This window comes from Pinus tabuliformis, chromosome 7, assembly GCF_031772625.1.
Source record: "Pinus tabuliformis cultivar Carrire ecotype Pingquan chromosome 7, CPIR1, whole genome shotgun sequence".
Taxonomy (NCBI): Eukaryota; Viridiplantae; Streptophyta; class Pinopsida; order Pinales; family Pinaceae; genus Pinus; species Pinus tabuliformis.
This window is the reverse complement of record NC_142293.1, coordinates 687,147,146-687,172,537: the sequence shown is the minus strand read 5'-3', so window position 1 is coordinate 687,172,537 and position 25,392 is coordinate 687,147,146. Positions and strand designations below refer to the sequence as shown.

The 25,392-nt window shown below is 36.4% G+C and overlaps 4 protein-coding genes across 4 annotated transcripts; all 4 read left to right on the top strand.

Annotated features, from left to right (window-relative positions):
• Window positions 1-466: 466 nt before the first annotated feature.
• Window positions 467-1,150, top strand: LOC149249360 (3'-5' exonuclease-like). The gene has a single exon (XM_089452754.1). It carries the CDS (start codon window positions 467-469, stop codon window positions 1,148-1,150), a length of 684 nt encoding a protein of 227 aa, XP_089308880.1.
• A 6,473-nt stretch (window positions 1,151-7,623) lies between these two features.
• On the top strand, window positions 7,624-8,528 carry LOC149249359 (3'-5' exonuclease-like). The gene is made up of 2 exons (XM_089452748.1): window positions 7,624-7,692; window positions 7,965-8,528. Exons 1-2 carry the CDS (start codon window positions 7,624-7,626, stop codon window positions 8,526-8,528), a joined length of 633 nt encoding a protein of 210 aa, XP_089308874.1.
• Window positions 8,529-14,920: 6,392 nt separating this feature from the next.
• Window positions 14,921-15,675, top strand: LOC149249358 (3'-5' exonuclease-like). The gene has a single exon (XM_089452745.1). It carries the CDS (start codon window positions 14,921-14,923, stop codon window positions 15,602-15,604), a length of 684 nt encoding a protein of 227 aa, XP_089308871.1. The 3' UTR covers window positions 15,605-15,675.
• A 6,407-nt stretch (window positions 15,676-22,082) lies between these two features.
• LOC149249357 (3'-5' exonuclease-like) lies at window positions 22,083-22,791 on the top strand. The gene has a single exon (XM_089452740.1). The coding sequence runs from the start codon at window positions 22,083-22,085 to the stop codon at window positions 22,764-22,766; it is 684 nt and encodes a 227-aa protein (XP_089308866.1). The 3' UTR covers window positions 22,767-22,791.
• The last annotated feature ends 2,601 nt before the right edge of the window (window positions 22,792-25,392 follow it).

The following is a 25,392-nucleotide window of genomic DNA, read 5'->3' as shown; positions in this document are numbered from 1 at the left end:
TTATTATACTTGAGAGAAAAGATACAATGCTTTATTTTATCTATGTGAAAAAAGTATTACATTTAAGAAATAAATTCTATTGTACTTTCGATCATAAGATCTAAAAAAATTATTATATTGTAACAACCCTATGGTAATAGCTTGGCGTAAGTTATTCAGTTATGGAATAGTAATTCTTCTTAAAAAAGATCACGAATTAGTTTCAAAAACTAATTCTTATTATCCATAAAGCTATCAATTAAAGAATGGCAGAGGATGCTGCTAAGGGCGGCTTGGAAATTGGAACTGATTCTTGGATTCGGAATGGCGATGAAGTAGATTTTCTTGATCGTTGACAGATTTGAACATTAAAAAAGGTTCTCTGTTAATCATGCCTGTTTAGCATCTATGAGATGTTCGTCATGGTAAGGTCCGCAAGAAGTAATTGGTTTTCTCGTACATCAGTAGAACTTACAGACTTAACGCTATGCTATTCTGGAGAGTCGAAAGATTGCAGCGATACATTGTCAAGAGAGCACTTGGGGTTGGTTCTCCTGTACCCATTAGGACATATGGCTCTAGACGGACAATCAAAAGCTCTACCCAGATCAATTTGGCGGAAAATTCCATACAAGCGACCCTTACGGATGACGACCACGTTGCAGAGAGTTGGGTTTATCAACAAACTGGGCAGAAAATAGTAGGGCTTGACATGGAATGGTGGCCCTGTTTTAAAAAAAGAGGATCACAGAACAAGACAGCCTTGCTCCAGCTCTGTACTGAAAATGACTGCTTGATTATTCAAATGTTGTTTCTGGATTTTATGCCAGAGGCTCTTGTTGGGTTTTTGAAGGATCCGGAGATTAAATTAGTGGGTGCGGGTGTTCGAGCTGACGTTGCTAAGCTCCAGCGTGATCATGGTTTGGAATGTGGAGACCCAGTGGAGCTGGGTCGCTTGGCAGCCGAAAAGTTCGGGAGGCAGAAGCTCAAGCAGGCCGGGCTCAAGGGTTTGGCCATTGAGGTTTTGGGGTTAAATCTTCCCAAGTCCAAAACAGTTTCTATGAGCAATTGGGCCTCAAGGAAGCTTCAAGAGAAGCAGATCGAGTATGCTTGCATTGATGCCTTTGTTTCTTTTTCAAACGGTAAGAAACTCTTGGAGCCTAAAAACTGATTTTGCCTTGTAAGGGCTTTGTTTCTTCCAGTTATTTTTTCCAGATGGTTCCCTTAAGTGACCCTAGGCAGGGCAGGGCAAAACAGGGTTTGAGAATTTTGACGGTAAAGCATGCGGTGATAGATTATCATTATGGTTATCATATTTAAAGTTTGAAATTATTTGCTTATGCTTGTTTACTTGAGCAAAGGTCTTCTCCGGCTACGGTTAAATCTGAAGCTGATTCCCTGCCCTTTTAATCTGATCTATGGCTACTCCTGTAAGGAGGTGCTTCGGAAAAGTAACAGAAGCTTAGCCCGAAAACGCATGCATGTAGTTTTTCATGTATTTATGTTGTTATAGATCTGGTTGCAAGACCATGTATTTATGTTCTAATATATATGCTAGTTAGCTAGTATGTTATGCGTGCTCATGCATATGAGTAGATGTTAAAAGATCTCTTTAGATGTTGATTATTGTTGGAATAATATTGTAACTAATCTTGTTGCCAAGATTGTTGATGACTGCATTGACAGGAAACGATGGCAGATGGTGCCAAGGAAAGTGATGTTTAACATTATGGCAGGAAAAAGGATTATTCGTCCATGCAGATGAAGTCAAGCTGCAGTATTGTCCAATGCTAGAACAATTATGCCACAAGGAATGTTGCATGTGGCGGTATGTAAATAAAAGATTACATGTAAATTGTATTAGCTTTAGCTAGTTATGTGACAGCTTAATGATAATTCATTGTAAAGATTTTAATAACAATGGTTAAGGGATGGAATCCCTTATGAGCCATTGAGTGAGGGGTGAAAACCCTCACGAGCGTTTAATAATAAGATTAAACGTTTGCTGGTTTTCACCCTACGGGGTTTCCAGGGTATATCAGTGTTCCATGGTGTGATTGATGTGATTGCCTTTTTGTGTCATTTGGATGACGTTGAATCCTTGATGTAGATGGCTCTTTATTTGATGGCATGATTATAATGTTCAATCATGAGATTAATTAATATGGTTGTGGAAATCATGAAATAGATTAATTAATATGGTTGTGGAAATCATGAAATAGATGCAAGGATTCATGAGATATATTATATTATTACACTACCACAGTGGTGGTTAATGGTTATGTAACTTACCGTCTGTTATTGCAATTTACTTGATGCATTAATGAACTCTATGTCTAATGGTTAATGATGATTGTGGAGTTATGAATATGATAAATTACTGGTGGGTAATTTGTATAAAAATGCTAATCTCCTACTTTTACCTGCGAGGTTATCGGGGTATGTGACAAGTGGTATCAGAGCTAAAGGTTGCAGTACTGGCGCCTTTGGGAATTGGTAAGCGGAAAGGATATTGAGGTACGCCATCAGTAGGCATTAACTCAGGTATGAGTTTAATCATTCGCATATTCATTTATGTCGTACACTACTTTTGGCATGGTATGTGTGATTCATGTTTATAACTTCTTTGAGAAGTAAGTAATAAGTTGTTGCATAACTACGTTCATAACGTTGGATTCCTGATGAGGATAAAAGACAATGAAACTTTTGTCGCACTTACAAACAAAATTGAACACTCATTACACTTAAGAACAATATTGAACACTCATTGAGGAAGTGACAATCAACTACCAACTTTTGATTTGCACATATGGCAATAACAACAATGAATATATTGAACTAGATTGAAATTACAATGAACGAAACTTAATGAGCCAATGCATGAATATAAAATTAGGGGGAACATCCTTGAATAAGATGAAAAATTGTTTAAAAAAGGACATTAGAAGAACCCCTTCAGATATTGAAAAACATGCAATGAGTCAAGCAGCGAGACTTGAGTGTCATAACTAACTTTTGATTTAGCCTGGTCATGGATGCATGAAGATGATTGGTAGTTGAGATTGGTTAGTGTTGTATGACTAACCCATAGAACTTATATGCATTAATTGAATTGGACTAAGATTGCTACAATTCGTAAACAAGTGAAGTTGATTGATGTCACATGCATGGAATGTGTGTGTGAAGATTCTTACTCTCTCTGTGCTATAGTTCCAGTTGTTTATGAGAAGAGTTCTTAATTTTATTCACCATGAGAATGCATGATGAATAGTATATGCTTATGTCCTAATAGTTTTAATGATGATTACCTTCTAATTAACTGAAATCCATTAGCATGGTATGTGCTTATGTTAATCATTACTTGTTGGGAGATAAAAACCATTGGAGCCTCGATTTAATGATGGTTGAATTTATCTCTACTATGGGAATGATGGATTTCTTATGCATGTTGCATTCAGTGTGAGGTTAATTGTAAAGGCATGTTCAGTGGGTAACATTTCTAGGACCCATTCATGGTATAATTACATGTGATAATTACTCATAAATAGACTACCTGTGTTAATACAGTTGTCAGTAAACTCTAACTACCTTCCCCAACTATAGATGCTTCCAAAGGAAATGGAAGCAAGGAGAAGGAAGAAGACCGTGCTGTAGGGACAGACAGAGATGGGAAAAGAATCGCTAAGTCTGGCGATGACCAGATGGAGCAAGTTTTGAGTATCAGAATCTTGCAGAAGACTCTAAGTCTGGGGACGACTAGATAAGCACTCGATGTGCATGTGAGTATTCCCTTGACCATGCTTAAGGAGTTGGAAATGATAACTATAGTGTATTGATGTTAATGATTTTCGTAATGTCTCCTTGAAGTCATTATTCTGAAATGAACACATGGTACTTGTTGCATCTAGTATCAAGTGGTAACTCTCATGCATGTGTGTCACTTAGGAGATTATGCTTCTAATTGCATAAGTAGAGCAATTGCTTCCGGTAAGGGTGGTTTAGTTTGTTAGTTATGCATGTTGATCCAAGGATAAGATATGTATCTTGCTCACTTTCTTGAAGAACATGTATGAATGTTTTATATGAGAAAGTATTTGAATGCATGCAGTAAAAGAATGGTTCTTTTATAGATTTTCTTAGTAAAGAAAATGCGTTAATGCTTGCAGTTCAAGATTGATTATTTTGTATGTTTTCTTTGTAAAGAAAATAGGTAGTTCCTATTAGGAAGACTCCGCGTGAGTCTTGTGTGTGAAATGCTTGTCTCTTGTCTACAAAATCCTTGCTAAATATAGCCAAAGTATCTTCTTGAGAAAAGAGGATGAGGTACATAAATGTCCTGAGGACATAGCATGGAAGGTGGCCAAGTTTTCTTGAATTAAAATATGTACCTTTATTTGATAAAAGATTCTTGGAAAATATATACATATATATATATATATGCTAATTGCATTATGATTCTAGTTAGTTTCTAAGTTCTAGTGAAACGATTATGCATTACATGCATGATAAAGATAGCTAAAGATGTGCTTCTAGGCACATAGATATTCACATCTATCTTTCTTGAAGAAAGAGTGTATTATATATATACTTAAATATAGTCTCATTCTAGAAGAGTGTGCATACTTCATGTATGAAGACGAAGGATTCTATGAGAGTTTTCTTGAAAATAAAAATAGAGGTTCTTTCCTTAAAGACACATTGGAATAGTGTTCATACAAGAACCAAAATCCTTACTTGTTTCATGAAAAGAACTATGTGCATTGAAGTAAAGTAATTGTGTTAGGAGAACACATGTTGCATATTGGTAGCTATTGTGACTTTGGAATTATAAGTCTGTGTGTACTTAAAGAAAGTGGTCATGTTAGCTTCCTTGAAAAATAATAATCTCTTGGAGAGATTGTCTTGTTGGATGAGGTGTGTTGATTGCTTGATTTTGATGCATAAACGATAAGTAAACCTTGTTTTTGCATCTTGATTTTTATGCCTAAAGATAGATATCTTTAATCATTTCTTGAAAGGGAATCTTGAGAAACCCTCACATCGGAAGATAGAGAAATGAGGATTAAAATGACTTCCTTTAAGGAAGAGGTATGTGGTTTGTTGTATGAAATGATGGTAGTCTTCTAGTGAAGGGAATAAGTGTTGCATACATTAAAGAAGGGCTCATGGAAAATTTTAGGGGCTAATCTTCGCCCAGTGGGCTAATTTTCCATGGTTTTTCCACAAAAAAGATTCGCTAATTTCCAATTTTGTAAAAGACGATTCGCCCAAATTTTAGAATATAAAATTATTTTACCTTAAAAATCGCCAACATTATATAGAGGTTATATATAAAATCATTATAAATTTGAATAATTTTACATTTATATCAATAAAGATTTTATAGTTTGCATATTAGGGATTAGTGAGATTCGCCAATGTTTCTAAACTTCAAGAAAATTTTCTATCCTTAAAATTTTCCTTGGAAGGGCTTATATGATAAGCAATGGTATGCACAAGGATTAGTCATTGTGACATAAGAGTTATGTTCTTGTATGTTAGAGAAATTATGTTTAATTACACTAACGATGCATGACTAAAGCCAGCCATAGTAAACGTAAGATAATACTCCAGTAATGATGATTTGGATTAAGACAACAGACTATGGCAAAAAATTGGAAATGCTGAGAGTATTAACTCAACTGTTGTTGACATTTATACATTAATGAGTATTTGCATATGCTTTTATACATGACAATATTGCATGCATGAACATTCTTGGAAATGGAATATGTGTTAACTGATGCATATTTATAACTAACGTTGTTGATGGGATTAAGTAGTGGTAGCTTAATGGCAACAAGAAAACTCATCACATAAATTGCTGCACTGTGAAATGCAATTATAAATGAGAAAGAATGATGTTATATGATATGCATAAATTATGTTATTTGGAAAATTGCATGCATACAACGTGTATGATGGATATGTTTCCCATCAATCTTGATGTTGTGGACCCATGTTGGGGGTTAAGTGTAAATGCATGATATACATGCATGTTTTTTGTGCTCATGATAATGTTCATATGGTTCATTGTGTAAATTACTTTGAGAAAGAATAATAAAAGAGAAATTTAACATGCCAGACAGTTCCGGATAGTTGGGTTGATGACAGTTACCTGCCCGGAGGGGTTGATGGTACTTGTCTGCCTGGATTGTGAAAGGCTTGAATGCCTTGGGTTGATGACAGTTACCTGCCCGGAGGGGTTGATGGTACTTGTCTGCCCGGATTGTGAAAGGCTTGAATGCCTTGGGTTGATGACAGTTACCTGCCCGGAGGGGTTGATGGTACTTGTCTGCCCGGATTGTGAAAGGCTTGAATGCCTTGGGTTGATGACAGTTACCTGCTCGGAGGGGTTGATGGTACTTGTCTGCCCGGATTGTGAAAGGCTTGAATGCCTTGGGTTGATGGCAGTTACCTGCCCGGAGGGGTTGATGGTACTTGTCTGCCCAGATTTACTCTCCCTGGAGTTCTTGAGCTGGTTGGCCAGTGGAATTCCATGTTAGACCTGGTAAGGTCTCTATCAAAGAAACTGTCTGGATGTGAAAATGACTCGATTTGGTTGTGGGAACCAGTTCCCATGGGTTGGGAATTCTTTAGTCCATTGTGGTCTCATGACTAAAGGAATTAACTAATCAGCTATATGTTATGTTAAAAATGAATTTTACATATAGTTGTGTAAAATATGTTATGCACATTTAACAAGAAATGAGCATTAGTGCTCAATAAGGAGTAATTGGAAATTTTAATTCCTTTATTGTGTTATTAATGTTGTGAACATCTTGGTGGGAGCTAAGACAGTTCTTGCTTGATGCAGTGATTGACTGTTTGATGATTAGAGAGCTAGGTGCTCTTTTGGTACTTCTCGAAGTACTTTGCGGATGTCTTTAGTGAGAATTCATTCAGTATGCACGTGGAACAGTGATTTATCGTTTGATGATTAGTATTAGTGCTCTTTAAGTACTTGTAAAAGTACTGTGATTTAGAAAGCATCTAACATTGCACAATTGATTGCTAGTCAAAATTATCTCATTTGACTCAAAATATAGTGACTAATGTGATTGAATTTGTTAGTCATATATTACAGGAATTACTTACCGTGGAGGAATGAAGAGTTTCCAACCACTATTAAAATACTTACATGAAAGTATTCATGGTTTTCAAAATAGATGGTAAGTAATGGTAAGTTGACACAGAAAATTGTTATTATGAATGAATAAGGGCCAAGTGGTGGCCATTAGAAGTTGCATATTTTTGCAATTACGAATGCTTACGACTATTGATGCTTATAACTAATGATATTTCTTATGACTATATCATTAATATTTTGTTTGTCGTCTTTTCTTGGAATGAAATCGTTGATTTCAAAGAGAAAGGATTACATTTTGTGTGGTTTAGATGGTAATACCATGAGTAAAGTTTAAAGTTCCAATGAAAGATGAACACCGAGGACGGTGTTCCTGTTAAGGGGGGGAGTATGTAACAACCCTATGGTAATAGCTTGGCGTAAGTTATTCAGTTATGGAATAGTAATTCTTTTTAAAAAAGATCACGAATTAGTTTCAAAAACTAATTCTTATTATCCATAAAGCTATCAATTAAAGAATGGCAGAGGATGGCGCTAAGGGCGGCTTGGAAATTGGAACTGATTCTTGGATTCGAAACGGCGATGAAGTAGATTTTCTTGATCGTTGACAGATTTGAACATTAAAAAAGGTTCTCTGTTAATCATACCTATTTAGCATCTATGAGATGTTCGTCATGGTAAGGTCCGCAAGAAGTAATTGGTTTTCTCGTACATCAGTAGGACTTACAGACTTAACGCTATGCTATTCTGGAGAGTCGAAAGATTGCAGCGATACATTGTCAAGAGAGCACTTGGGGTTGGTTCTCCTGTACCCATTGGGACATATGGCTCTAGACGGACAATCACAAGCTCTACCTAGATCAATTTGGCGGGAAATTCCATACAAGCGACCCTTACGGATGACGGCCACGTTGCAGAGAGTTGGGTTTATCAACAAACTAGGCAGAAAATAGTAGGGCTTGACATGGAATGGCGGCCCTGTTTTAAAAAAAGAGGATCGCAGAACAAGACTGCCTTGCTCCAGCTCTGTACTGACAATGGCTGCTTGATTATTCAAATGTTGTTTCTGGATTTTATGCCAGAGGCTCTTGTTGGGTTTTTGAAGGATCCGGAGATTAAATTAGTGGGTGCGAGTGTTCGAGCTGACGTTGCTAAGCTCCAGCGTGATCATGGTTTGGAATGTGGAGACCCAGTGGAGCTGGGTCGCTTGGCAGTCGAAAAGTTCGGGAGGCAGAAGCTCAAGCAGGCCGGGCTCAAGGGTTTGGCCATTGAGGTTTTGGGGTTAAATCTTCCCAAGTCCAAAACAGTTTCTATGAGCAATTGGGCCTCAAGGAAGCTTCAAGAGAAGCAGATCGAGTATGCTTGCATTGATGCCTTTGTTTCTTTTTCTATCGGTAAGAAACTCTTGGAGCCTGAAAACTGATTTTGCCCTGTAAGGGCTTTGTTTCTTCCAGTTATTTTTGCCAGATGGTTCCCTTAAGTGACCCTAGGCAGGGCAGGGCAAAACAGGGTTTGAGAATTTTGACGGTAAAGCATGCGGTGAGAGATTATCATTATGGTTATCATATTTAAAGTTTGAAATTATTTGCTTATGCTTGTTTACTTGAGCAAAGGTCTTCTCCGGCTACGGTTAAATCTGAAGCTGATTCCCTGCCCTTTTAATCTGATCTATGGCTACTCCTGTAAGGAGGTGCTTCGGAAAAGTAACAGAAGCTTAGCCCGAAAACACATGCATGTAGTTGTTCATGTATTTATGTTGTTATAGATCTGGTTGCAAGACCATGTATTTATGTTCTGATATATATGCTAGTTAGCTAGTATGTTATGCGTGCTCATGCATATGAGTAGATGTTAAAAGATCTCTTTAGATGTTGATATTGTAACTAATCTTGTTGCCAAGATTGTTGATGACTGCATTGACAGGAAACGATGGCAGATGGTGCCAAGGAAAGTGATGTTTAACATTATGGCAGGAAAAAGGATTATTCGTCCATGCAGATGAAGTCAAGCTGCAGTATTTTCCAATGCTAGAACAATTATGCCACAAGGAATGTTGCATGTGGCGGTATGTAAATAAAAGATTACATGTAAATTGTATTAGCTTTAGCTAGTTATGTGACAGCTTAATGATAATTCATTGTAAAGATTTTAATAACAATGGTTAAGGGATGGAATCCCTTATGAGCCATTGAGTGAGGGGTGAAAACCCTCACGAGCGTTTAATAATAAGATTAAACGTTTGCTGGTTTTCACCCTACGGGGTTTCTAGGGTATATCAGTGTTCCATGGTGTGATTGATGTGATTGCCTTTTTGTGTCAGTTGGATGACGTTGAATCCTTGATGTAGATGGCTCTTTATTTGATGGCATGATTATAATGTTCAAGCATGAGATTAATTAATATGGTTGTGGAAATCATGAAATAGATTAATTAATATGGTTGTGGAAATCATGAAATAGATGCAAGGATTCATGAGATATATTATATTATTACACTACCACAGTGGTGGTTAATGGTTATGTAACTTACCGTCTGTTATTGCAATTTACTTGATGCATTAATGAACTCTATGTCTAATGGTTAATGATGATTGTGGAGTTATGAATATGATAAATTACTGGTGGGTAATTTGTATAAAAATGCTAATCTCCTACTTTTACCTGCGAGGTTATCGGGGTATGTGACAAGTGGTATCAGAGCTAAAGGTTGCAGTACTGGCGCCTTTGGGAATTGGTAAGTGGAAAGGATATTGAGGTACGCCATCAGTAGGCATTAACTCAGGTATGAGTTTAATCATTTGCATATTCATTTATGTCGTACACTACTTTTGGCATGGTAGGTGTGATTCATGTTTATAACTTCTTTGAGAAGTAAGTAATAAGTTGTTTCATAACTACGTTCATAACGTTGGATTCCTAATGAGGATAAAAGACAATGAAACTTTTGTCGCACTTACAAACAAAATTGAACACTCATTACACTTAAGAACAATATTGAACACTCATTGAGGAAGTGACAATCAACTACCAACTTTTGATTTGCACATATGGCAATAACAACAATGAATATATTGAACTAGATTGAAATTACAATGAACGAAACTTAATGAGCCAATGCATGAATATAAAATTAGGGGGAACATCCTTGAATAAGATGAAAAATTGTTTAAAAAAGGACATTAGAAGAACCCCTTCAGATATTGAAAAACATGCAATGAGTCAAGCAGTGAGACTTGAGTCTCATAACTAACTTTTGATTTAGCCTGGTCATGGATGCATGAAGATGATTGGTAGTTGAGATTGGTTAGTGTTGTATGACTAACCCATAGAACTTATATGCATTAATTGAATTGGGCTAAGATTGCTACAATTCGTAAACAAGTGAAGTTGATTGATGTCACATGCATGGAATGTGTGTGTGAAGATTCTTACTCTCTCTGTGCTATAGTTCCAGTTGTTTATGAGAAGAGTTCTTAATTTTATTCACCATGAGAATGCATGATGAATAGTATATGCTTATGTCCTAATAGTTTTAATGATGATTACCTTCTAATTAACTGAAATCCATTAGCATGGTATGTGCTTATGTTAATCATTACTTGTTGGGAGATAAAAACCATTGGAGCCTCGATTTAATGATGGTTGAATTTATCTCTACTATGGGAATGATGGATTTATTATGCATGTTGCATTCAGTGTGAGGTTAATTGTAAAGGCATGTTCAGTGGGTAACATTTCTAGGATCCATTCATGGTATAATTACATGTGATAATTACTCATAAATAGACTACCTGTGTTAATATAGTTGTCAGTAAACTCTAACTACCTTCCCCAACTATAGATGCTTCCAAAGGAAATGGAAGCAAGGAGAAGGAAGAAGACCGTGCTGTAGGGACAGACGGAGATGGGAAAAGAATCGCTAAGTCTGGTGATGACCAGATGGAGCAAGTTTTGAGTATCAGAATCTTGCAGAAGACTCTAAGTCTGGGGACGACTAGATAAGCACTCGATGTGCATGTGAGTATTCCCTTGACCATGCTTAAGGATTTGGAAATGATAACTATAGTGTATTGATGTTAATGATTTTCGTAATGTCTCCTTGAAGTCATTATTCTGAAATGAACACATGGTACTTGTTGCATCTAGTATCAAGTGGTAACTCTCATGCATGTGTGTCACTTAGGAGATTATGCTTCTAATTGCATAAGTAGAGAAATTGCTTCCGGTAAGGGTGGTTTAATTTGTTAGTTATGCATGTTGATCCAAGGATAAGATAAGTATCTTGCTCACTTTCTTGAAGAACATGTATGAATGTTTTATATGAGAAAGTATTTGAATGCATGCAGTAAAAGAATGGTTCTTTTATAGATTTTCTTGGTAAAGAAAATGCGTTAATGCATGCAGTTCAAGATTGATTATTTTGTATGTCTTCTTCGTAAAGAAAATAGGTAGTTCCTATTAGGAAGACTCCGCGTGAGTCTTGTGTGTGAAATGCTTGTAGCTTGTCTACAAAATCCTTGCTAAATATAGCCAAAGTATCTTCTTGAGAAAAGAGGATGAGGTACATAAATGTCCTGAGGACATAGCATGGAAGGTGGCCAAGTTTTCTTGAATTAAAATATGTACCTTTATTTGATAAAAGCTTCTTGGATATATATATATATATATATATATATATATATATATATATATATATATGCTAATTGCATTATGATTCTAGTTAGTTTCTAAGTTCTAGTGAAACGATTATGCATTACATGCATGATAAAGATAGCTAAAGATGTGCTTCTAGGCACATAGATATTCACATCTATCTTTCTTGAAGAAAGAGTGTATTATATATATACTTAAATATAGTCTCATTCTAGAAGAGTGTGCATACTTCATGTATGAAGATGAAGGATTCTATGAGAGTTTTCTTGAAAATAAAAATAGAGGTTCTTTCCTTAAAGACACATTGGAATAGTGTTCATACAAGAACCAAAATCCTTACTTGTTTCATGAAAAGAACTATGTGCATTGAAGTAAAGTAATTGTGTTAGGAGAACACATGTTGCATATTGGTAGCTATTGTGACTTTGGAATTATAAGTCTGTGTGTACTTAAAGAAAGTGGTCATGTTAGCTTCCTTGAAAAATAATAATCTCTTGGAGAGATTGTCTTGTTGGATGAGTTGTGTTGATTGCTTGATTTTGATGCATAAACGATAAGTAAACCTTGTTTTTGCATCTTGATTTTTATGCCTAAAGATAGATATCTTTAATCATTTCTTGAAAGGGAATCTTGAGAAACCCTCACATCGGAAGATAGAGAAATGAGGATTAAAATGACTTCCTTTAAGGAAGAGGTATGTGGTTTGTTGTATGAAATGATGGTAGTCTTCTAGTGAAGGGAATAAGTGTTGCATACATTAAAGAAGGGCTTATATGATAAGCAATGGTATGCACAAGGATTAGTCATTGTGACATAAGAGTTATGTTCTTGTATGTTAGAGAAATTATGTTTAATTACACTAACGATGCATGACTAAAGCCAGCCATAGTAAACGTAAGATAATACTCCAGTAATGATGATTTGGATTAAGACAACAGACTATGGCAAAAAATTGGAAATGCTGAGAGTATTAACTCAACTGTTGTTGACATTTATACATTAATGAGTATTTTCATATGCTTTTATACATGACAATATTGCATGCATGAACATTCTTGGAAATGGAATATGTGTTAACTGATGCATATTTATAACTAACGTTGCTGATGGGATTAAGTAGTGGTAGCTTAATGGCAACAAGAAAACTCATCACATAAATTGCTGCAATGTGAAATGCAATTATAAATGAGAAAGAATGATGTTATATGATATGCATAAATTATGTTATTTGGAAAATTGCATGCATACAACGTGTATGATGGATATGTTTCCCATCAATCTTGATGTTGTGGACCCATGTTGGGGGTTAAGTGTAAATGCATGATATACATGCATGTTTGTTGTGCTCATGATAATGTTCATATGGTTCATTGTGTAAATTACTTTGAGAAAGAATAATAAAAGAGAAATTTAACATGCCAGACAGTTGCGGATAGTTGGGTTGATGACAGTTACCTGCCCGGAGGGGTTGATGGTACTTGTCTGCCTGGATTGTGAAAGGCTTAAATGCCTTGGGTTGATGATAGTTACCTGCCCGGAGGGGTTGATGGTACTTGTCTGCCCGGATTGTGAAAGGCTTGAATGCCTTGGGTTGATGACAGTTACCTGCCCGGAGGGGTTGATGGTACTTGTCTGCCCGGATTGTGAAAGGCTTGAATGCCTTGGGTTGATGACAGTTACCTGCTCGGAGGGGTTGATGGTACTTGTCTGCCCGGATTGTGAAAGGCTTGAATGCCTTGGGTTGATGGCAGTTACCTGCCCGGAGGGGTTGATGGTACTTGTCTGCCCAGATTTACTCTCCCTTGAGTTCTTGAGCTGGTTGGCCAGTGGAATTCCATGTTAGACCTGGTAAGGTCTCTATCAAAGAAACTGTCTGGATGTGAAAATGACTCGATTTGGTTGTGGGAACCAGTTCCCATGGGTTGGGAATTCTTTAGTCCATTGTGGTCTCATGGCTAAAGGAATTAACTAATCAGCTATATGTTATGTTAAAAATGAATTTTACATATAGTTGTGTAAAATATGTTATGCACATTTAACAAGAAATGAGCATTAGTGCTCAATAAGGAGTAATTGGAAATTTTAATTCCTTTATTGTGTTATTAATGTTGTGAACATCTTGGTGGGAGCTAAGACAATTCTTGCTTGATGCAATGATTGACTGTTTGATGATTAGAGAGCTAGGTGCTCTTTTGGTACTTCTCGAAGTACTTTGCGGATGTCTTTAGTGAGAATTCATTCAGTATGCATGTGGAACAGTGATTTATCGTTTGATGATTAGTATTAGTGCTCTTTAAGTACTTGTAAAAGTATTGTGATTTAGAAAGCATCTAACATTGCACAATTGATTGCTAGTCAAAAGTATCTCATTTGACTCAAAATATAGTGACTAATGTGATTGAATTTGTTAGTCATATATTACAGGAATTACTTACCGTGGAGGAATGAAGAGTTTCCAACCACTATTAAAATACTTACATGAAAGTATTCATGGTTTTCAAAATAGATGGTAAGTAATGGTAAGTTGACACAGAAAATTGTTATTATGAATGAATAAGGGCCAAGTGGTGGCGATTAGAAGCTGCATATTTTTGCAATTACGAATGCTTACGACTATTGATGCTTATAACTAATGATATTTCTTATGACTATATCATTAATATTTTGTTTGTCGTCTTTTCTTGGAATGAAATCGTTGATTTCAAAGAGAAAGGATTACATTTTGTGTGGTTTAGATGGTAATACCATGAGTAAAGTTTAAAGTTCCAATGAAAGATGAACACCGAGGACGGTGTTCCTGTTAAGGGGGGGAGTATGTAACAACCCTATGGTAATAGCTTGGCGTAAGTTATTCAGTTATGGAATAGTAATTCTTTTTAAAAAAGATCACGAATTAGTTTCAAAAACTAATTCTTATTATCCATAAAGCTATCAATTAAAGAATGGCAGATGATGGCGCTAAGGGCGGCTTGGAAATTGGAACTGATTCTTGGATTCGGAATGGCGATGAAGTAGATTTTCTTGATTGTTGACAGATTTGAACATTAAAAAAGGTTCTCTGTTAATCATGCCTGTTTAGCATCTATGAGATGTGCGTCATGGTAAGGTCCGCAAGAAGTAATTGGTTTTCTCGTACATCAGTAGGACTTACAGACTTAACGCTATGTTATTCTGGAGAGTCGAAAGATTGCAGCGATACATTGTCAAGAGAGCACTTGGGGTTGGTTCTCCTGTACCCATTGGGACATATGGCTCTAGACGGACAATCAAAAGCTCTACCCAGATCAATTTGGCGGGAAATTCCATAAAAGCGACCCTTACGGATGACGACCACGTTGCAGAGAGTTGGGTTTATCAACAAACTGGGCAGAAAATAGTAGGGCTTGACATGGAATGGCGGCCCTGTTTTAAAAAGAGAGGATCGCAGAACAAGACTGCCTTGCTCCAGCTCTGTACTGAAAATGGCTGCTTGATTATTCAAATGTTGTTTCTGGATTTTATGCCAGAGGCTCTTGTTGGGTTTTTGAAGGATCCGGAGATTAAATTAGTGGGTGCGGGTGTTCGAGCTGACGTTGCTAAGCTCCAGCGTAATCATGGTTTGGAATGTGGAGACCCAGTGGAGCTGGGTCGCTTGGCAGCCGAAAAGTTCGGGAGGCAGAAGCTCAAGAAGGCCGGGCTCAAGGGTTTGGCCATTGAGGTTTTGGGGTTAAATCTTCCCAAGTCCAAAACAGTTTCTATGAGCAATTGGGCCTCAAGGAAGCTTCAAGAGAAGCAGATCGAGTATGCTTGCATTGATGCCTTTGTTTCTTTTTCAATCGGTAAGAAACTCTTGGAGCCTGAAAACTGATTTTGCCTTGTAAGGGCTTTGTTTCTTCCAGTTATTTTTGCCAGATGGTTCCCTTAAGTGACCCTAGGCAGGGCAGGGTAAAATAGGGTTTGAGAATTTTGACGGTAAAGCATGCGGTGAGAGATTATCATTATGGTTATCATATTTAAAGTTTGAAATTATTTGCTTATGCTTGTTTACTTGAGCAAAGGTCTTCTCCGGCTACGGTTAAATCTGAAGCTGATTCCCTGCCCTTTTAATCTGATCTATGGCTACTCCTGTAAGGAGGTGCTTCGGAAAAGTAACAGAAGCTTAGCCCGAAAACACATGCATGTAGTTGTTCATGTATTTATGTTGTTATAGATCTGGTTGCAAGACCATGTATTTATGTTCTGATATATATGCTAGTTAGCTAGTATGTTATGCGTGCTCATGCATATGAGTAGATGTTAAAAGATCTCTTTAGATGTTGATTATTGTTGGAATAATATTGTAACTAATCTTGTTGCCAAGATTGTTGATGACTGCATTGACAGGAAACGATGGCAGATGGTGCCAAGGAAAGTGATGTTTAACATTATGGCAGGAAAAAGGATTATTCGTCCATGCAGATGAAGTCAAGCTGCAGTATTGTCCAATGCTAGAACAATTATGCCACAAGGAATGTTGCATGTGGCGGTATGTAAATAAAAGATTACATGTAAATTGTATTAGCTTTAGCTAGTTATGTGACAGCTTAATGATAATTCATTGTAAAGATTTTAATAACAATGGTTAAGGGATGGAATCCCTTATGAGCCATTGAGTGAGGGGTGAAAACCCTCACGAGCGTTTAATAATAAGATTAAACGTTTGTTGGTTCTCACCCTACGGGGTTTCCAGGGTATATCAGTGTTCCATGGTGTGATTGATGTGATTGCCTTTTTGTGTCAGTTGGATGATGTTGAATCCTTGATGTAGATGGCTCTTTATTTAATGGCATGATTATAATGTTCAAGCATGAGATTAATTAATATGGTTGTGGAAATCATGAAATAGATTAATTAATATGGTTGTGGAAATCATAAATTTCTCTAAGCATAGAACATACCTAAAATTAACATGGTATCGGAGCATGAAATAGATTAATTAATATGGTTGTGGAAATCATGAAATAGATGCAAGGATTCATGAGATATATTATATTATTACACTACCACAGTGGTGGTTAATGGTTATGTAACTTACCATCTGTTATTGCAATTTACTTGATGCATTAATGAACTCTATGTCTAATGGTTAATGATGATTGTGGAGTTATGAATATGATAAATTACTGGTGGGTAATTTGTATAAAAATGCTAATCTCCTACTTTTACCTGCGAGGTTATCGGGGTATGTGACAAGTGGTATCAGAGCTAAAGGTTGCAGTACTGGCGCCTTTGGGAATTGGTAAGCGGAAAGGATATTGAGGTACGCCATCAGTAGGCATTAACTCAGGTATGAGTTTAATCATTCGCATATTCATTTATGTCGTACACTACTTTTGGCATGGTAGGTGTGATTCATGTTTATAACTTCTTTGAGAAGTAAGTAATAAGTTGTTGCATAACTACGTTCATAATGTTGGATTCCTGATGAGGATAAAAGACAATGAAACTTTTGTCGCACTTACAAACTAAATTGAACACTCATTACACTTAAGGACAATATTGAACACTCATTGAGGAAGTGACAATCAACTACCAACTTTTGATTTGCACATATGGCAATAACAACAATGAATATATTGAACTAGATTGAAATTACAATGAACGAAACTTAATGAGCCAATGCATGAATATAAAATTAGGGGGAACATCCTTGAATAAGATGAAAAATTGTTTAAAAAAGGACATTAGAAGAACCCCTTCAGATATTGAAAAACATGCAATGAGTCAAGCAGCGAGACTTGAGTGTCATAACTAACTTTTGATTTAGCCTGGTCATGGATGCATGAAGATGATTGGTAGTTGAGATTGGTTAGTGTTGTATGACTAGCCCATAGAACTTATATGCATTAATTGAATTGGACTAAGATTGCTACAATTCGTAAACAAGTGAAGTTGATTGATGTCACATGCATGGAATGTGTGTGTGAAGATTCTTACTCTCTCTGTGCTATAGTTCCAGTTGTTTATGAGAAGAGTTCTTAATTTTATTCACCATGAGAATGCATGATGAATAGTATATGCTTATGTCCTAATAGTTTTAATGATGATTACCTTCTAATTAATTGAAATCCATTAGCATGGTATGTGCTTATGTTAATCATTACTTTTTGGGAGACAAAAACCATTGGAGCCTCGATTTAATGATGGTTGAATTTATCTCTACTATGGGAATGATGGATTTCTTATGCATGTTGCATTCAGTGTGAGGTTAATTGTAAAGGCATGTTCAGTGGGTAACATTTCTAGGACCCATTCATGGTATAATTACATGTGATAATTACTCATAAATAGACTACCTGTGTTAATACAGTTGTCAGTAAACTCTAACTACCTTCCCCAACTATAGATGCTTCCAAAGGAAATGGAAGCAAGGAGAAGGAAGAAGACCGTGCTGTAGGGACAGACAGAGATGGGAAAAGAATCGCTAAGTCTGGTGATGACCAGATGGAGCAAGTTTTGAGTATCAGAATCTTGCAGAAGACTCTAAGTCTGGGGACGACTAGATAAGCACTCGATGTGCATGTGAGTATTCCCTTGACCATGCTTAAGGAGTTGGAAATGATAACTATAGTGTATTGATGTTAATGATTTTCGTAATGTCTCCTTGAAGTCATTATTCTAAAATGAACACATGGTACTTGTTGCATCTAGTATCAAGTGGTAACTCTCATGCATGTGTGTCACTTAGGAGATTATGCTTCTAATTGCATAAGTAGAGCAATTGCTTGCGGTAAGGGTGGTTTAGTTTGTTAGTTATGCATGTTGATCCAAGGATAAGATAAGTATCTTGCTCACTTTCTTGAAGAACATGTATGAATGTTTTATATGAGAAAGTATTTGAATGCATGCAGTAAAAGAATGGTTCTTTTATAGATTTTCTTGGTAAAGAAAATGCGTTAATGCATGCAGTTCAAGATTGATTATTTTGTATGTTTTCTTCGTAAAGAAAATAGGTAGTTCCTATTAGGAAGACTCCGCGTGAGTCTTGTGTGTGAAATGCTTGTAGCTTGTCTACAAAATCCTTGCTAAATATAGCCAAAGTATCTTCTTGAGAAAAGAGGATGAGGTACATAAATGTCCTGAGGACATAGCATGGAAGGTGGCCAAGTTTTCTTGAATTAAAATATGTACCTTTATTTGATAAAAGCTTCTTGGAAAATATATATACATATATATATATATATATATATGCTAATTGCATTATGATTCTAGTTAGTTTCTAAGTTCTAGTGAAACGATTATGCATTACATGCATGATAAAGATAGCTAAAGATTTGCTTCTAGGCACATAGATATTCACATCTATCTTTCTTGAAGAAAGAGTGTATTATATATATACTTAAATATAGTCTCATTCTAGAAGAGTGTGCATACTTCATGTATGAAGATGAAGGATTCTATGAGAGTTTTCTTGAAAAAAAAAATAGAGGTTCTTTCCTTAAAGACACATTGGAATAGTGTTCATACAAGAACCAAAATCCTTACTTGTTTCATGAAAAGAACTGTGTGCATTGAAGTAAAGTAATTGTGTTAGGAGAACACATGTTGCATATTGGTAGCTATTGTGACTTTGGAATTATAAGTCTTTGTGTACTTAAAGAAAGTGGTCATGTTAGCTTCCTTGAAAAATAATAATCTATTGGAGAGATTGTCTTGTTGGATGAGCTGTGTTGATTGCTTGATTTTGATGCATAAACGATAAGTAAACCTTGTTTTTGCATCTTGATTTTTATGCCTAAAGATAGATATCTTTAATCATTTCTTGAAAGGGAATCTTGAGAAACCCTCACATCGGAAGATAGAGAAATGAGGATTAAAATGACTTCCTTTAAGGAAGAGGTATGTGGTTTGTTGTATGAAATGATGGTAGTCTTCTAGTGAAGGGAATAAGTGTTGCATACATTAAAGAAGGGCTTATATGATAAGCAATGGTATGCACAAGGATTAGTCATTGTGACATAAGAGTTATGTTCTTGTATGTTAGAGAAATTATGTTTAATTACACTAACGATGCATGACTAAAGCCAACCATAGTAAACGTAAGATAATACTCCAGTAATGATGATTTGGATTAAGACAACAGACTATGGCAAATAATTGGAAATGCTGAGAGTATTAACTCAACTGTTGTTGAAATTTATACATTAATGAGTATTTGCATATTCTTTTATACATGACAATATTGCATGCATGAACATTCTTGGAAATGGAATATGTGTTAACTGAAGCATATTTATAACTAACGTTGTTGATGGGATTAAGTAGTGGTAGCTTAATCGCAACAAGAAAACTCATCACATAAATTGCTGCAATGTGAAACGCAATTATAAATGAGAAAGAATGATGTTATATGATATGCATAAATTATGTTATTTGGAAAATTGCATGCATACAACGTGTATGACGGATATGTTTCCCATCAATCTTGATGTTGTGGACCCATGTTGGGGGTTAAGTGTAAATGCATGATATACATGCATGTTTGCTGTGCTCATGATAATGTTCATATGGTTCATTGTGTAAATTACTTTGAGAAAGAATAATAAAAGAGAAATTTAACATGCCAGACAATTGCGGATAGTTGGGTTGATGAAAGTTACCTGCCCGGAGGGGTTTATGGTACTTGTCTGCCCGGATTGTGAAAGGCTTGAATGCCTTGGGTTGATGACAGTTACCTGCCCGGAGGGGTTGATGGTACTTGTCTGCCCGGATTGTGAAAGGCTTGAATGCCTTGGGTTGATGACAGTTACCTGCCCGGAGGGGTTGATGGTACTTGTCTGCCCGGATTGTGAAAGGCTTGAATGCCTTGGGTTGATGACAGTTACCTGCTCGGAGGGGTTGATGGTACTTGTCTGCCCGGATTGTGAAAGGATTGAATGCCTTGGGTTGATGGCAGTTACCTGCCCGGAGGGGTTGATGGTACTTGTCTGCCCAGATTTACTCTCCCTGGAGTTCTTGAGCTGGTTGGCCAGTGGAATTCCATGTTAGACCTGGTAAGGTCTCTATCAAAGAAACTGTCTGGATGTGAAAATGACTCGATTTGGTTGTGGGAACCAGTTCCCATGGGTTGGGAATTCTTTAGTCCATTGTGGTCTCATGGCTAAAGGAATTAACTAATGTGCTATATGTTATGTTAAAAATGAATTTTACATATAGTTGTGTAAAATATGTTATGCACATTTAACAAGAAATGAGCATTAGTGCTCAATAAGGAGTAATTGGAAATTTTAATTCCTTTATTGTGTTATTAATGTTGTGAACATCTTGGTGGGAGCTAAGACAGTTCTTGCTTGATGCAGTGATTGACTGTTTGATGATTAGAGAGCTAGGTGCTCTTTTGGTACTTCTCGAAGTACTTTGCGGATGTCTTTAGTGAGAATTCATTCAGTATGCACGTGGAACAGTGATTTATCGTTTGATGATTAGTATTAGTGCTCTTTAAGTACTTGTAAAAGTACTGTGATTTAGAAAGCATCTAACATTGCACAATTGATTGCTAGTCAAAAGTATCTCATTTGACTCAAAATATAGTGATTAATGTGATTGAATTTGTTAGTCATATATTACAGGAATTACTTACCGTGGAGGAATGAAGAGTTTCCAACCACTATTAAAATACTTACATGAAAGTATTCATGGTTTTCAAAATAGATGGTAAGTAATGGTAAGTTGACACAGAAAATTGTTATTATGAATGAATAAGGGCCAAGTGGTGGCGATTAGAAGTTGCATATTTTTGCAATTACGAATGCTTACGACTATTGATGCTTATAACTAATGATATTTCTTATGACTATATCATTAATATTTTGTTTGTCGTCTTTTCTTGGAATGAAATCGTTGATTTCAAAGAGAAAGGATTACATTTTGTGTGGTTTAGATGGTAATACCATGAGTAAAGTTTAAAGTTCCAATGAAAGATGAACACCGAGGACGGTGTTCCTGTTAAGGGGGGAGTATGTAACAACCCTATGGTAATAGCTTGGTGTAAGTTATTCAGTTATGGAATAGTAATTCTTTTTAAAAAAGATCACGAATTAGTTTCAAAAACTAATTATTATTATCCATAAAGCTATCAATTAAAGAATGGTAGAGGATGGCGCTAAGGGCGGCTTGGAAATTGGAACTGATTCTTGGATTCGGAACGGCGATGAAGTAGATTTTCTTGATCGTTGACAGATTTGAACATTAAAAAAGGTTCTCTGTTAATCATGCCTGTTTAGCATCTATGAGATTTTCATCATGGTAAGGTCCGCAAGAAGTAATTGGTTTTCTCGTACATCAGTAGGACTTACAGACTTAACGCTATGCTATTCTGGAGAGTCGAAAGATTGCAGCGATACATTGTCAAGAGAGCACTTGGGGTTGGTTCTCCTATACCCATTGGGACATATGGCTCTAGACGGACAATCACAAGCTCTACCCAGATCAATTTGGCGGGAAATTCCATACAAGCGACCCTTACAGATGACGGCCACGTTGCAGAGAGTTGGGTTTATCAACAAACTGGGCAGAAAATAGTAGGGCTTGACATGGAATGGCGGCCCTGTTTTAAAAAAAGAGGATCGCAGAACAAGACTGCCTTGCTCCAGCTCTGTACTGACAATGGCTGCTTGATTATTCAAATGTTGTTTCTGGATTTTATGCCAGAGGCTCTTGTTGGGTTTTTGAAGGATCCGGAGATTAAATTAGTGGGTGCGAGTGTTCGAGCTGACGTTGCTAAGCTCCAGCGTGATCATGGTTTGGAATGTGGAGACCTAGTGGAGCTGGGTCGCTTGGCAGCCGAAATGTTCGGAAGGCAGAAGCTCAAGCAGGCCGGGCTCAAGGGTTTGGCCATTGAGGTTTTGAAGTTAAATCTTCCCAAGTCCAAAACAGTTTCTATGAGCAATTGGGCCTCAAGGAAGCTTCAAGAGAAGCAGATCGAGTATGCTTGCATTGATGCCTTTGTTTCTTTTTCAATCGGTAAGAAACTCTTGGAGCCTGAAAACTGATTTTGCCTTGTAAGGGATTTGTTTCTTCCAGTTATTTTTTCCAGATGGTTCCCTTACGTGACCCTAGGCAGGGCAGGGCAAAACAGGGTTTGAGAATTTTGACGGTAAAGCATGCGGTGAGAGATTATCATTATGGTTATCATATTTAAAGTTTGAAATTATTTGCTTATGCTTGTTTACTTGAGCAAAGGTCTTCTCCGGCTACGGTTAAATCTGAAGCTGATTCCCTGCCCTTTTAATATGATCTATGGCTACTCCTGTAAGGAGGTGCTTCGGAAAAGTAACAGAAGCTTAGCCCGAAAACACATGCATGTAGTTGTTCATGTATTTATGTTGTTATAGATCTGGTTGCAAGACCATGTATTTATGTTCTCATATATATGCTAGTTAGCTAGTATGTTATGCGTGCTCATGCATATGAGTAGATGTTAAAAGATCTCTTTAGATGTTGATTATTGTTGGAATAATATTGTAACTAATCTTGTTGCCAAGATTGTTGATGACTGCATTGACAGGAAACGATGGCAGATGATGCCAAGGAAAGTGATGTTTAACATTATGGCAGGAAAAAGGATTATTCGTCCATGCAGATGAAGTCAAGCTGCAGTATTGTCCAATGCTAGAACAATTATGCCACAAGGAATGTTGCATGTGGCGGTATGTAAATAAAAGATTACATGTAAATTGTATTAGCTTTAGCTAGTTATGTGACAGCTTAATGATAATTCATTGTAAAGATTTTAATAACAATGGTTAAGGGATGGAATCCCCTATGAGCCATTGAGTGAGGGGTGAAAACCCTCACGAGCGTTTAATAATAAGATTAAACGTTTGCTAGTTTTCACCCTACGGGGTTTCCAGGGTATATCAGTGTTCCATGGTGTGATTGATGTGATTGCCTTTTTGTGTCAGTTGGATGACGTTGAATCCTTGATGTAGATGGCTCTTTATTTGATGGCATGATTATAATGTTCAAGCATGAGATTAATTAATATGGTTGTGGAAATCATGAAATAGATTAATTAATATGGTTGTGGAAATCATGAAATAGATAAAAGGATTCATGAGATATATTATATTATTACACTACCACAATGGTGGTTAATGGTTATGTAACTTACCGTCTGTTATTGCAATTTACTTGATGCATTAATGAACTCTATGTCTAATGGTTAATGATGATTGTGGAGTTATGAATATGATAAATTACTGGTGGGTAATTTGTATAAAAATGCTAATCTCCTACTTTTACCTGCGAGGTTATCGGGGTATGTGACATATATTTTGTTAAAAAAAATGTTTTATTTTACCTATGCTTGAGAGACTCTATTATACTCTCTATCATAGGATCCTAACGTTTTATTTAACAGAAAAACCAGAGATATAAATCTGTGTTTTATATTAAGTATGTGAAAAAATTATTATATTTGAGAAAGTATAATAGGCCCTTGCGTGCGTTCGTCCAATGAAATATAACCGCGACAGTGTGATGACGGTGTAAGAACCAACCGAATACAATCCACCTACCTAGCTGAGCTGACACGCTCCCAACCAATAGAATATTAGCAAAACGAGAGATTAGAATATTAGAAAAACGAGAGATTACGGTAACTGCATCTTGAAACGGGTTTTTTTTAAGAGACGACGGATTAGGTTTAGGAAGAAAGAACAGAGCTTCACTCATTTCTTTTGATGTTTTATATAGTTATTTTTGACGTTGCATATAGTTATATGTTCTGGATTCTAATTGAGAGAAGTTAATTGTTATATGGTCTGGATTCCAATTGAGAGAAGTTAATTGTTGGCTTCTATTCGGTGTAAGAATCATCTACACCGAATCATCTATATTTCCGTCAACTTAACAACACCAAAAAGTTCCAAGTAAATCGATATTTAAAGCAGCAACACCACAAAGTAACAATACCAAAAAATTCCAAGTAAATCGATATTTAAAGCAGCAACACCACAAAGTAACAACACCAAAAAGTTCCAAATAAATCGATATTTAAAGCAGCAACACCACAGTCAAGCAGGTATTGAGAAGTAACTATAAGGTACGTTAAAGCTGCTTGCTCCATAGTGGTGCTCACTCCGTGGTTTGTCCATTCTATATGAGCAGTAAAGAAGCTGAAATAAATCCAGAAATAATTGGTAAATTTGTAATACTAAAATGAAAGATATTAGAGATTTAATAAATCAAATGAAAAAAGATCTGCCTCACCTCATCCATCCATAGAGAAGTGACATGGAGATTGCATTGGCCGCTTTCATTGGAATTTTCCCTTTTCTTTTGGAAGCTGAAGATGAGAAAAACAAAAAATGCAGAAATAATCAATAAATTGCCATTATTAGAGATTTAATAAATCAAATGAAAACAAGCTTTGCCTCACCTCATCCATCGAGAAGAAGTCTGGAGATTGCATTGACCAATTTAGCTGTACAGGAATCCCTCTGCTTAGGATTTTTCATTCTCTGCTTCATGCTTTGTGGCTCTCAAACATAATTTGACACAAAAGGAACACATAGAAACAAAAATAATAATGACATATATAAATGCAAACCCAAACAGATGCACAAGAACAAAACACAGAGACATGGAAAAAGAGAACGTTGTTTCATAGTGAGC

Excerpts from the sequence above, each read along its gene's own strand:
- LOC149249359 (XM_089452748.1), top strand. The coding sequence starts at position 7,624 with ATGGCAGAGGATGGCGCTAAGGGCGGCTTGGAAATTGGAACTGATTCT. Across the intron at positions 7,693-7,964 it reads GGATTCGAAACGGCGATGAA|ATCAATTTGGCGGGAAATTC; the intron begins GTAGATTTTCTT and ends AGCTCTACCTAG.
- LOC149249360 (XM_089452754.1), top strand. The coding sequence starts at position 467 with ATGCTATTCTGGAGAGTCGAAAGATTGCAGCGATACATTGTCAAGAGA.
- LOC149249358 (XM_089452745.1), top strand. The coding sequence starts at position 14,921 with ATGTTATTCTGGAGAGTCGAAAGATTGCAGCGATACATTGTCAAGAGA.
- LOC149249357 (XM_089452740.1), top strand. The coding sequence starts at position 22,083 with ATGCTATTCTGGAGAGTCGAAAGATTGCAGCGATACATTGTCAAGAGA.